At 38.9% G+C, this 12,447-nt stretch overlaps 1 protein-coding gene across 10 annotated transcripts in view; it reads right to left on the bottom strand.

Annotated features, from left to right (window-relative positions):
• Positions 1-12,447, bottom strand: part of ablim3.S (actin binding LIM protein family member 3 S homeolog) — a 164,361-nt gene that overhangs the window by 18,459 nt on the left and 133,455 nt on the right. For 3 of the 10 annotated variants that reach the window (XM_018256145.2, XM_018256146.2, XM_018256148.2), the window contains exons 10-11: positions 11,645-11,800; positions 9,183-9,312 (exon numbers count right to left, since the gene is read on the bottom strand). In XM_018256145.2, coding sequence (XP_018111634.1) covers positions 9,183-9,312; positions 11,645-11,800 — 286 coding nt within the window. Of the gene's footprint in view, positions 1-4,466; positions 4,518-5,403; positions 5,503-9,182; positions 9,313-11,644; positions 11,801-12,447 lie in introns of all 10 variants that reach the window. The other 7 variants (XM_041588712.1, XM_041588713.1, XM_041588714.1 and 4 more) reach the window with 6 other exon arrangements.

Genomic DNA, 12,447 nt, shown 5'->3' with positions numbered 1-12,447 from the left:
CACTCACAAATTTTGGAATGTTATTGTGGACTTGCACCCTGGGCCTGGGGTGAACTGTGAGTATGCCCTCCTGTGAACATTATTTATTTTTTGCTTTAATTTTCTATCATACTTTTCCCTGGTAGTACCATTATTTTGGCTTTGTGCACCATTTAACTGTTTATGAAACAATATAGTCCACTAATATTGCACATGTATTTTGTGCCACACAGATACATACAATCAAGCATAAAACAAAATACTGGAGGAAGTCGAGGAGAGAGGTTTCTGGTGTTGCAGAGAGCAGTACATTGGTAAGTAAGTTGCTGGACAAAAGCCACACTTTCTACAGAGAAAAGAAAATAAGCTCTTACTTACGCAAGTGCACAGCAGACGCCAGGAAAGACAAGGGAGAGATGGGATAGAAGAGACATTAGTCTTTAGTCACTATTGTGCACAGAAATAATACTTTTATATGTTGGAAAGTACCTACTCAAGGAATATCAGCGTAAAATGCTTACTTACTATTGTGAACTACAACTGCTGGGGTCAGGATGATGGGAGCTGATTTCAACAGCAACTAAGGGGTGCAACTCTGTTTTTGTCCAGCCTACACAGACCATAAAGCAGCTACATAAAACTAACTGTAGCCACTTCATGCAATTCCTTTATTACCAGCCTCCAGGGATACTTAGATAATTTCAAGGCATCCACATCCCTTAAGGCAGTGATCCCCAACCAGTAGCTCATGAGCCACATGTTGCTTCCCAACCCCTTGGATGTTGCTCTCAGTGGCCTCAAATCAGGTGATTATTTTTAAATTCTAGGCTTGGAGGCAAGTTTTGGTTGCATAAAAACCAGATGTACTGCCAAACAGAACCTCCTGTAGGCTGCCAGTCTACATAGGGGCTACCAATTGCCAATCACAGCCCTTATTTAGCACCACCTAGGAACTTGTCTTGCTCCCCAACTCTTTTTACATCTGAATGTTGCTCATGGATGAAAAGGGTTGGGGACCCCTGCCTTAAGGAATTACATGGAGCGCAGTAGAAAAATGAATGGTTATTTTGTATATGCAGAATATTTATATATGCAGAATTAAATGTTTTCAATAAAGTGCAGAAAGTATATGGAGTGTAAAAAAAGCACAACACAAGTTTTAAAAATGTACCCTTTGCATATGACTATGAAGATTTTCAGTCATCCAGGTCATGGTGTATCTAGTATAGGTAATTCTAAAACAACTGGAATTGCTGAGTAATTATTGAAGATGTTTCACTACTCATCCGAGTAGTTGAACTGAAGAAGCTGCTCGGATGAGTAGTGAAACGTCTTCAATGATTACTCAGCAAGTCCAGTTGTTTTAGAATTACCTATACTAGATATACCCTTGCTGTAGTTTTTAAATGTTTTAAAAAGATGATATTTAGAAAGCGTAGGGTGCCATTATAATACAGATGATATTTATAGGCCTCAGGCTTCCCATGCACCAGCAGGTGTGAATTACAAGTGAATTATACAGCTCAGGTTCTTTTAAGATACAGTGTGAACACCTTAAGGGATATGTAAACCCTCAACAGAAATATATGTAAAATTGTTTGGATTCTCTTTAAAGCACTTTTACAATTTACACTAATTACTTTTTTTATAGTTTTCAAAATATTAGCCATTTTTAAACGGCTAATATACTGAATCTGAAACAACATGGCTACCTGCCATTTCTTTCTTTCAACTGGATGACATGGGCTGAACATTTCATCACAAAAGGAACATATTGTGATGTTGCTGTGCTTAGAAAATTAAGTTCATAAGCATCTGAAATTTCTCTGGTCAACTCAAAGCAGATAACTAGACTATAGAAATAAGTTAAATCAACTGGACTTGCTGTGTTTTTTTTTTTGTTTCCTTCAAGAAGTTTCACCAGTCATCCAACTGGCTTTCTCAATTCAGAATAATTTGTAAATCTTCCTTTGAGAATATATATCCTCTGGAATATTGCTCCAATCAGCATAATCTGTTTATCATAATCCACAATGATGTCATTAAATTAGGTGTTGATTGTATTAGCTAGATTGGAACTTTGATGTGTTATTAAACCTTCCAGGGAGAGGTGCCAAAACAGCATTGTATGTGGCAGACAATAGATGTCGCATCCCCGCCTCTATTCATACTTGGTTTTTCAGTTTTTACATACATGGCTTCTTTAACACCTCTTTTGAACCAATTGCTCTCACTATCTACAACCATCATATGGTGCAGCACAGAAATGCCAGCTCCTCAGGTCAGAACTCAGCCGTGTACCTAAATAAAAAAGAAAAATGACACATGTTTGAAGACTGGCAAGTCGAGATTCTAGACCGGGGGAGCGATTGGTTCAAAAGAGGCATTACTTATATGTAAAAACTGAAAAACCAAGTCTGAATAGAGGCGGGAGAGGGGGGTACGACATCTATTGTCTGCCACATACAATGCTGTTTTGGAACCTCTCCTTGGAAAGTTTAATAACACATCAAAGCTCCAATCTTGCTAATACAATCAACACCTAATTTAATGACATCATTGTGGATTATGAAAAACAGATTATGCTGATTGGAGCAACATTCCAGAGGATAGATATTCTGGAAGGAAGATTTACAAGTTGTTCTAAATTGAGAAAGCCAGTTGGATGACTGGTGAAACGTCTTCAAGGAAAAAAAGAAAACACAGCAAGTCCAGTTGATTTAACTTATTTCTGTAGATATACCATGACCTGGATGAATGAGAATCTTCACAAACAGATCAACCAGACATTCTTTTTCAAAATAAAAATGCATTTCAGCCAACCACAGCTAATTTGTCAAAATGAAAATCAGGTGATGCTTGTGTTTGTGTCACACGTTTTTAGTGTTACGAATATTTCCAGCTAAGCAATGTGGAATTAATATATCCAGGCCTTGAAGGCTAACTAGAGATCCACAAATAATGACCCGCAAATATGTCTGGACATACAGCTTGTGTTTTGGGCTTTCGTATGAGCTCAAGGCCATCACACAACTCTAGCACTTACTCTGTCCCACCAAAGATACCTCCATTAGCTCAGTCTTCTTTTCTGCATATTTGCAACAAATGCTCTGGGCTGCTGCCAGATACTTGAGCCTAAGGACCAACGCACTATGCTGTATATAAAATTAAAGTCTGATTACTATGAATAGCATCATACAAACTACTGTGTTTTGGCATCAGACTTGATCATTTTCAACCACCCCTAAGCTTAACTTCCCAACGGCAGCCTGTGCCACTGGCACACAAAAGAGGGTCTAGCAAGTTCAGAAGTATTTTGAAACCATTGATTGATAGTATTAAAGGCCTGATAAACCTCTGGGCTAGTATGGGAAGTTCAGTATATAAAATATAGCATTTGTACCCCTTGTTATATTTCCCTTAAGTCATTCTTACTATAGAATAAAGATATGCTAAACAAATCCACTTGCAGCAAGTAGAATAGTTAAAAATGACTCTCCAGTTGTTAAGCAGAGGATACTGAAGATTTAACAGAGCTGGAGGGCCAAATGTGGACATGGCAATGTTAAAACAACACTATAGTTATATGGCACTGCAGCATCATTCTGTTAAATGTTATTAATGTCACTGAATCTCAAATCATTTAAGAGATATTAGTACTTCAATTCAGGCTGATGTTAAACCCAAAGTGCACCATTTGTTGGTAACTTCAGCTCCCAGAATTCTCACCTAGCCGGCAGTTTGACATTCCTGCACACGCGAGTCTCTTAATGTAATAAGAATAGTCGTAGGAAAGTTCATGGATAACATATGGCCATACGGCACGGGTCCAGATATCAATGGCAAATAGAATCTGTTTATCTGTTTAACAAAATACTGCTTTGAAAAACAAAGTAAGGTTCTTTAAATACAGTAATGTTTAGAGATGGGCCGGATTTGTCCAGTTTCGAAAAATTAACAAAAATTTGAACACCGGCATTAATTTGTCGCTGCCAGTGACAATTTGATGAGCACCTATTTTATCCAATTTCATTAAAGTTAATAGTTGTGCGTTAAATTGTCGGCGGTGTCAAAAAAAAATTTTGCTGGCGAATTTTCGCAGCAGTTTCTCGAATTTATTCACCAGCAGCGAAACGTGCAAATTTGCACCTCCCAAATAAATTCACCCATCACTAGTAATTTCTATCTGGGGCAAAACATAAAGATCAATGTAAAATCGCCCATTGTTAAACATGCTTTGTATGGGCATAGGGCAGGGATAGACAACATGTAGCACTGCAGCTGTTGTTATAAATACAATTCCCAGCAACTTTCTGATAACTAAAGCTACTGGGAGTTGTAGTCTCGCACCAGCCAGGGCAACATGACTTGACTATCCCTTACTGAACAGCATTTTCAAGCTTAGTATGCAATACATAGAAGTCACTACGCGCTGGATTGCATACATCACAGCAACGTGCAACATGCAAAAAGGGTCTCAACAGTACCATGCCGTTTATAGATGGGGGGTTTCCGGTAAAGGTTATTCTCTGCAGCGGCTGCAAAAAGAAAGGAAGAGGAGGACGGGAAGAGGGCAGTAAAATATAAGAGGAAAGTGAAAGCGAGAGTAAACGAGGGGAAAGGAAAGGACAATACCACAACAGAGGTAAAGGGAAAAACAGAGGCTGAAATCAGCAAGAAACTAATGAAGGGAAAACACAAAAGAATGAGAAAGATCCCTTTAGGCAAATTTAGGCAACCATCACAGATCCACTTGTTACGGCACTACAAATCCCATCATTCCCCTCCAGCTTGGCCTTTGGGGGGGGGATGGTGGTGGGTGTAGTTATATGGCAGAGGTTGCCTATCCATGGGGTAATCTATCTGCAGAACCAGGTTAGTTGAAGGAAGCTGGGCTGTCAAGCTGCCTTGGCTAAAATTCACATTTAAACTAAAAATTGGCACATTTCTTAAAACATGCATTTCGGCTTTAATTCACAGCACTGGCTGTTTTTTTATTTCCCAATAAACATTTAGCTGTTTTCTATTTGTGACTGGCCACGGATTTGCACCTAGTACATAAATCAAGCCACGAGGATCTGAATTTTGTTACAGTCATATGCAGTGAACGGGCAAAAAAGTGATAAATGACAGGTTATTTTGTGCATTTGTGCATTTTGTGTACGTGGATGAAGTACAGTGGTGCTTTGCAATTAAAAATGACAATTACTATAGGTCAAAACACCATACATGAGACTGACATGAACAAGATATTTTCTTTTCCACCACTATCATGAGGAACCTCCAATGCAACATCTAAGTAATGTGAAGGACTACACTATTTAAGCCTCAATAGGCTCACAACAACTGAGAATCACCAAAATGACATGGCTATGGTCCTGCTTCACACAATGGGTGCCAATTAGCTCCCTTTTGCCATCCTACCTGGTATGTGGAAATGCCGTGGAACTTGATAATGGCTAGGCGAGGAGCAATGTACATCTAACTGGCTATAAAAAGGTGAGTTGCGCCCACTATCTGTGCCTGAGAAAGGGCAGTGAAAAGTAAGAGCCACATAAGGCAGAAAGAAACAATGTCAATAGGATCAGACATATGGAGAAATATGAGGAAAAAAACACGTATAATGAGGACAAAAGAACAATCAAACATAAATAAGTGGCAGACATACAAGACATTACATATACGGTAGGACAGAGCCCAAAGGGAACGAATCATGAGAGACAGTGAGAAGCAAGGGAGAGAAGAGAAAGAGAAGCAGAAATAGTGAGGTACTGAGACACATTTAAATATAAGAAAAATGAGGGTGGGATATTACTGCTAAGGGTTAAAAGACAAAGTGGAACTGGTATCTGTACAAATAAATCTCCATGCTTGATTTCTATGAAGGTTGGGTCAGGTTAGAGCAACACCTTATTCCCACCCCTACAACATCCCTTCTGTAATACTGGGATGGGTGGTGGATAGAAATTTGTGTTGGAGACACAATTGTTGTGGGTTCTTTGGTTATTATGAACATGAGCAGGCAAATAGTATTCTTACAGCTTTGGGTACAGTGAGGGAGGGTTGGGTATTTAAACCTGCATGGGTCTATAGTGGAGGGCTGCGACTTGGTTATATTCCTATTAAAGGGATACTGTCATCGGAAAACATGTTTTTTTCAAAACGCATCAGTTAATAGTGCAGAATTCTGTACTGAAATCCATTTCTCAAAAGAGCAAACAGATTTTTTTATATTCAATTTTGAAATCTGAAATGGGGCTAGACATTTTGTCAATTTCCCAGCTGCCTCCAGTCGTGTGACTTGTGCCTGCACTTTAGGAGAGAAATGCTTTCTGGCAGGCTGCTGTTTTTCCTTCTCAATGTAACTGAATGTGTCTCAGTGGGACATGGGTTTTTACTATTGAGTGTTGTTCTTAGATCTACCAGGTAGCTGTTATGTTGTGTTGTGTTAGGGAGCTGTTATCTGGTTACCTTCCCATTGTTCTTTTGTTTGGCTGTTGGGGGGGGAAAAGGGAGGGGGGTGATATCACTCCAACTTGCAGTACAGCAGTAAAGAGTGATTGAAGTTTATCAGAGCACAAGTCACATGACTTGGGGCAGCTGGGAAACTGACAATATGTCTAGCCCCATGTCAGATTTCAAAATTGAATATAAAAAAATCTGTTTGCTCTTTTGAGAAATGGATTTCAGTGCAGAATTATGCTGGAGCAGCACTATTAACTGATTCATTTTGAAAAATTTTTTTTTTCCCATGACAGTATCCCTTTAAATTACATTTGCAACATGTAAAACATATACACATATGGTGCAAGTTTTCTAGTTTTGTGAAATTGCAAAACTCTTAAAGAGCCGTAGTAAGGCCCATTAGAAAGTAATAAACCTGGGAGGGCGCATTTATTAACATAGGTGTTTGCATGCACAAGTGCAGCTGCTTTCAGCTTCTTCCTTGTATTGCTCTGTTCAAAACTAACTACTGCTTGATTGCTACTGGCAAATGCACTTGTGCAATTTAGAACCTATTATCCTGCATTTATTAGATGTCCAGCTGAAGAATGGATACAGCGTCTGTCTCTTCTGATTCTCTTTTTTCCCTGACTACTCACACCATCTCAACAATGTATCGGTAGTCAGCCTCTCTACAGCCAAGACTGAAATTCCAACAATTCCTTACATGTTTTATGATTAAGTCTGCAAAGCACGGCAGGATTTAGGATGATGGCAGACTTGAAGATTTGTCACCCGCATTCTTTGTCAAGGGGGAACTGCAGGCGTATTCTAAGAACAAAGCATTGTGTATGTTTTCCCACTGGCAAGTTACATTCTTGCCGCTGGGAAAGCATTTTAAGGAGATTTGTTGCTTGTGGTGGGGAAGATTTAATTGTGGGCAGCAGATCTCCCTGTCTGCCATCACCCATAGGGGCAGATTTATTAAAGGATTTGTCGCCAGCGACCGCTTCGCACACTTCGCCAAGCGCAAATTTGTTACCACTACACTAATTGACTATAATGCGAAGTTACGTCCTGGGTGCTGAACGATGGCGACTTTTCGCTATTGATCCTTCTTCAGGGGAGCATTTCATAATGAAGATTTGCTAGCGTTCATTTATGCCTAGCAAAAAGTCGCTAGCGATCTTACGCTTAGGTCAATTTGAATAGGGCGGGTACATTAAAGTTGTATGGACGTCTTTATTAGAGATGTTGCAAATGCTTGAAGAGGCCACTATTTATTACAAATGTCCAAGGAACCTTAAAGGGATTCTGTCATCGGAAAACATGTTTCTTTCAAAACGCATCAGTTAATAGTGCTACTCCAGCAGAATTCTGCACTGAAATCCATTTCTCAAAAGAGCAAACAGATTTTTTTATATTCAATTTTGAAATCTGACATGGGGCTAGACATATTGTCAATTTCCCAGCTGCCCCCGGTCATGTGACTTGTGCCTGCACTTTAGGAGAGAAATGCTTTCTGGCAGGCTGCTGTTTTTCCTTCTCAATATAATTGAATGTGTCTCAGTGGGACATGGGATTTTACTATTGAGTGTTGTTCTTAGATCTATCAGGCAGCTGTTATCTTGTGTTAGGGAGCTGTTATCTGGTTACCTTCCCATTGTTCTGTTGTTTGGCTGCTGGGGGGGAAAGGGAGGGACGTGATATCACTCCAATTTGCAGTACAGCAGTAAAGAGTGATTGAAGTTTATCAGAGCACAAGTCACATGACTTAGGGCAGCTGGGAAATTGACAATATGTCTAGCCCCATGTCAGATTTCAAAATTGAATATAAAAAAATCTGTTTGCTCTTTTGTGAAATGGATTTCAGAGCAAAATTCTGCTGGAGCAGCACTATTAACTGATTCATTTTGAAAAAAATGTTTTTTCCCATGACAGTATCCCTTTAATAAAGACAAAAGAGATCAGATAATGCCCTAGACACGAGCCCACTGTAAAATGAATGTTCCATTGCCTTCAAATGTCTGGGGAAAAATGTTAACACAAAAAAGTTTGTTAAGACTTTTGCAGGCGATCCCGCTTAAAAAAAGTAAAAGTTGCCAATGTTTTTTCAACTTTAATGCATTTTCGGCAGACAGGATATGAAGTAAGTGATGTAAGATTGAGGAAGATCTAGCTTCAGTTTAGCACTTCACCTGGTCTGAGGTGGCAAAGTCAATTTTAACATTCAGTAAAATCCACACTTTAGTGAATATGCAGAGCAACGACCATTCGCCTGAGCGATAAAGTGCGAACGAGCACTAGCAACGGTCTCTTTCGCTAGCGAATTGTCATCTGCGCCTGTTAGTGAATTGTCGATGACCTTGCGGATGTGATTTCTAGCGAAAAGTCACTAACGTTAGCCACTTCAGCCTTTAGTAAATCTGCCCCATAGGGTCTTGGCTAGAAGAGAGATGATTTCTTTTTACATTCTTTCAGTAATTTGGCAAACTGAGAAGGGAGTAACAAACAGATACTGCAATTACATTTACAAATAACAATGTTATTGAAGATTTTTATTTACTGCTAATAATTCAAAACAAAATGCATTCCCTAATAACAATGATATAAAAACTAGCTAATTTCTAGGCTATGATTCTGAACCAATATATATCCACTTATGTAGTGTAAGGTCAGTGAGGAAAGCCTGGTAATACAGGCACTGTATAGGCACAGTTTATGCTATTTACCAATACCAGTGAAAGTGATTGGCTTACCTGACATGTAGTAATGCTGCGGATTGCGTGGCATGGTGAGGGATATTTCATGTTGTCTGTACAGAGGAGAGTCTATATAACCGGGGCTAGAAGACCTTCTCTGACGCAAGTCAATCCCTTCATAAATATCCTTTAAGAGGCACAAAACATAGTGACCATTATTCCCAATTACTACATTCATATTCCCATGCAGAAGAAACATTAGCAGCTATGGTAAATGTTTGGGTTGATGTTACCAGATTACTTGAAAAATCAGGACATGGACTGTAATGTAATAAGCTTACTAATTGTAATAAGATTCCAATTAAATTAACTGCAATCAAGGCAGACATTGTCAACAGGCATCCTTGATTTTCACATGATTTGGTCATTTTCTATTGGTGCAGCTTTCCAAAATGACTTTGAAATGCCTTTCTTAAAGGAAAACTTTACCCCCCGAACATTGTAGGTCTCTATAAAAATATATTGCATAAAACAGCTCATATGTAAAACCCTGCTTCATGTAAATAAACCATTTTCATAATATACTTTTCTAGTAGTATGTGCCATTGGGTAATCATAAATAGAAAATTGGCATTTTAAAAAATAAGGGCCGCCCCCTGGGATCGTACGATTCACTGTGCACACAAACAAACCATACATGTTAGGTCACATGAGCCAATTAACAGACAGAGTTCTGCCTTTTGCTTCAGCAGTTCTTCCTGTTACAGTTAGAGCTGCAGTATTTCTGGTCAGGTGATCTCTGAGGCAGCACAGAGACCATCACGAAATGGTGGTTCAAGGCAAGAGATATAAAAGGGCAATATTTACTTAAATATATCTATATACCAGTTTGGTAAGATTCTTTAATATGCCACTTAATATGATGTAAATATGTTGCTTAAATTTTCATTTTGGAGGTAAAGTTTTCCTTTAAGCAAAAAAAACTGAATAACGTTCTGGTAGTTGGCAAAATATCAGCTTCATTTAAAGGGATCCGGTCATGGGAAAACATGTTTTTTTCATAACACATCAGTTAATAGTGCTGCTCCAGCAGACTTCAGCACTAAAATCCAATCCTCAAAAGAGCAAACAGATTTTTTTGTATTCAATTTTGAAATCTGATATGGGGCTAGACATATTGTCAGTTTCCCAGCTGCCTCAGTCATGTGACTTGTGCCTGCACTTAAAGAAGGAACTACGTTCTGGCAGGCTGTTATTTCTCCTACTTAATGTAACTGAATCAGTCTCAGTGGGACTTGTCTTTTACTATTGAGTGTTGTTCTTAGATCTACCAGGGAGCTGTTATCTTCTGTTAGGGAGCTGCTATCTGGTTACTGTCCCATTGTTCTTTTGGTAAACTGCTGGGGGGAGGTGATATCACTCCAACTTGCAGTATAGCAATAAAGAGTGACTGAAGTTTATCAGAGCACAAGCCACATGACTGGGGGCAGCTGGGAAACTGACAATATGTCTAGCCCCATGTCAGAAAATCTGTTTGCTCTTTTGAGAAATGGATTTCTGCTGGAGCAGCACTATTAACTGATGTGTTTTGAAAAAAAAACATGTTTTCCCATGACAGTATCCCTTTAAAGAAAGAGTTTGTGTGTGCTATTACGGGAAGCACAATACATTTGAAATACATTTGAAAGTAGACCTGGGCATTTTTCCTAAGCAGAACCTTTACTTTTTCTTAAAGGAACAGTAACACCAAAATAATTAACTTAATCAATATATAATATACTGGTAAAAGCTGCATGTTTGCTTTAAAAAGACTACTATAGTTTATATAAACAAGCTGCTGTGTAGCCATGGGGGCAGCCATTTATGCTGGAAAAAAGGTTACATAGCGGATAAGAGATACGTCCTGTCCAATACAATAGTGTTTTATCTGTTCTCCGCTTTGTAACCTGCACCTTGTTTTCGAGCTTGAATGGCTGCCCCATGGCTACAAAGCAGCACGTTTATATAAACTATATGAAGCAAACACTCCAGTTTTACCAATGCAGAGCAACAGTACATTACATTATATTTTCATTACTTTGATACACTTTCAGTTTTTGGTGTTACAGCTTTAAACATCTTTTACATCACCAGCAGGGAAAAAGCTTTTAAGGGCACATATACTTTCCATGGCAACTTCCCTAAGATGTTGTTGGTTTACACCTCTGTGATTAGATTTGATATGCCTACTAAGCTATAAGTTTTAAGAAAAGTATATGTGCCCTTTAATAAATGGTCATGTCATCTACAACTGCATGCAATTCCATTGTTTTCATGGCACCAGCAATGCATCAGACTCCAAATATAAACAATACAGGAATGGGTAATGCAGCCCTGTAGGATGCTGAGAGTGGTAATCTAGAGGGCTACAGGTTGACCATTCATTCCCGGACTAGAGCATGTATTTGATTTAATCACACTGAGTGGATTATGGACAAACATGAGTAGAATGTGTAATGCTCTATGTGCAGCGTTTGTACCTCCCCGTAGCTGTATCTCTCCAGCATCTCATCGGAAGTGTATCTGCTATAAGGCTCATAAGAAATGAGGTCAGGACGCTGCACTGCGTAGATTGGTTTGATCTTAGGGAGGGCTGCTAAATCCTTGTAATTTAGAATCTCATTGTTTACCTTGGCCTAGAAAGAAGAGAGCACAGGAAAACAGAAAATAGAAAAGGTAAAGTGAAAGAAGCTCATGTTTACCAAGTGCTGCCAAACCACTGTTTCCTTTAGAGGCTACTACGACCTTCGACTTCGATTCGAACAATTTGAACTAAAAATCGTTCGACTATTTGACCATTCGATAGTCGAAGTACTGTCTCTTTAAAAAATACTTCAACTACATACTTCGGCAGTTTAAACCTACCGAGTTGGGGACCTTCCCCAGAACTTTCCTAACCTCAAAGAAAATTCCTTCGATCGCTAAAAATCGTTTAAACCGTTCAATTCAAAGGATTTTATCGTTTGATCGAACGATTTTTACTTCGATCGATTTGCGCTTAATCCTTTCCATTCGAAGGATTTAAATTCGAGGGTCAAATTCGAGGGTTTATTATATCCCTCGATATTCAACCCTTGATAAATTTGCCCCTAAGTGTAAATTGTGTCATTCCACCATGGAAGTTCCACAGGTCCCTTATCTTCCATTGTATGTGGGTACAGATAACTGAATATCATATTTCATATTTTAACCTTTTTCATGGAATAGCAGCACTCATTAAATATGTCTTAAAGAGAAAGACGCACTGCAATCAGAAGTTAAGTTGTGGGAGAGAAATCCCAAT

Source organism: Xenopus laevis, chromosome 3S (genome assembly GCF_017654675.1).
Source record: "Xenopus laevis strain J_2021 chromosome 3S, Xenopus_laevis_v10.1, whole genome shotgun sequence".
Taxonomy (NCBI): domain Eukaryota; kingdom Metazoa; phylum Chordata; class Amphibia; order Anura; family Pipidae; genus Xenopus; species Xenopus laevis.
The sequence above is the reverse complement of the archived record's forward strand: the minus strand, read 5'-3'. Positions and strand labels throughout refer to the sequence as shown.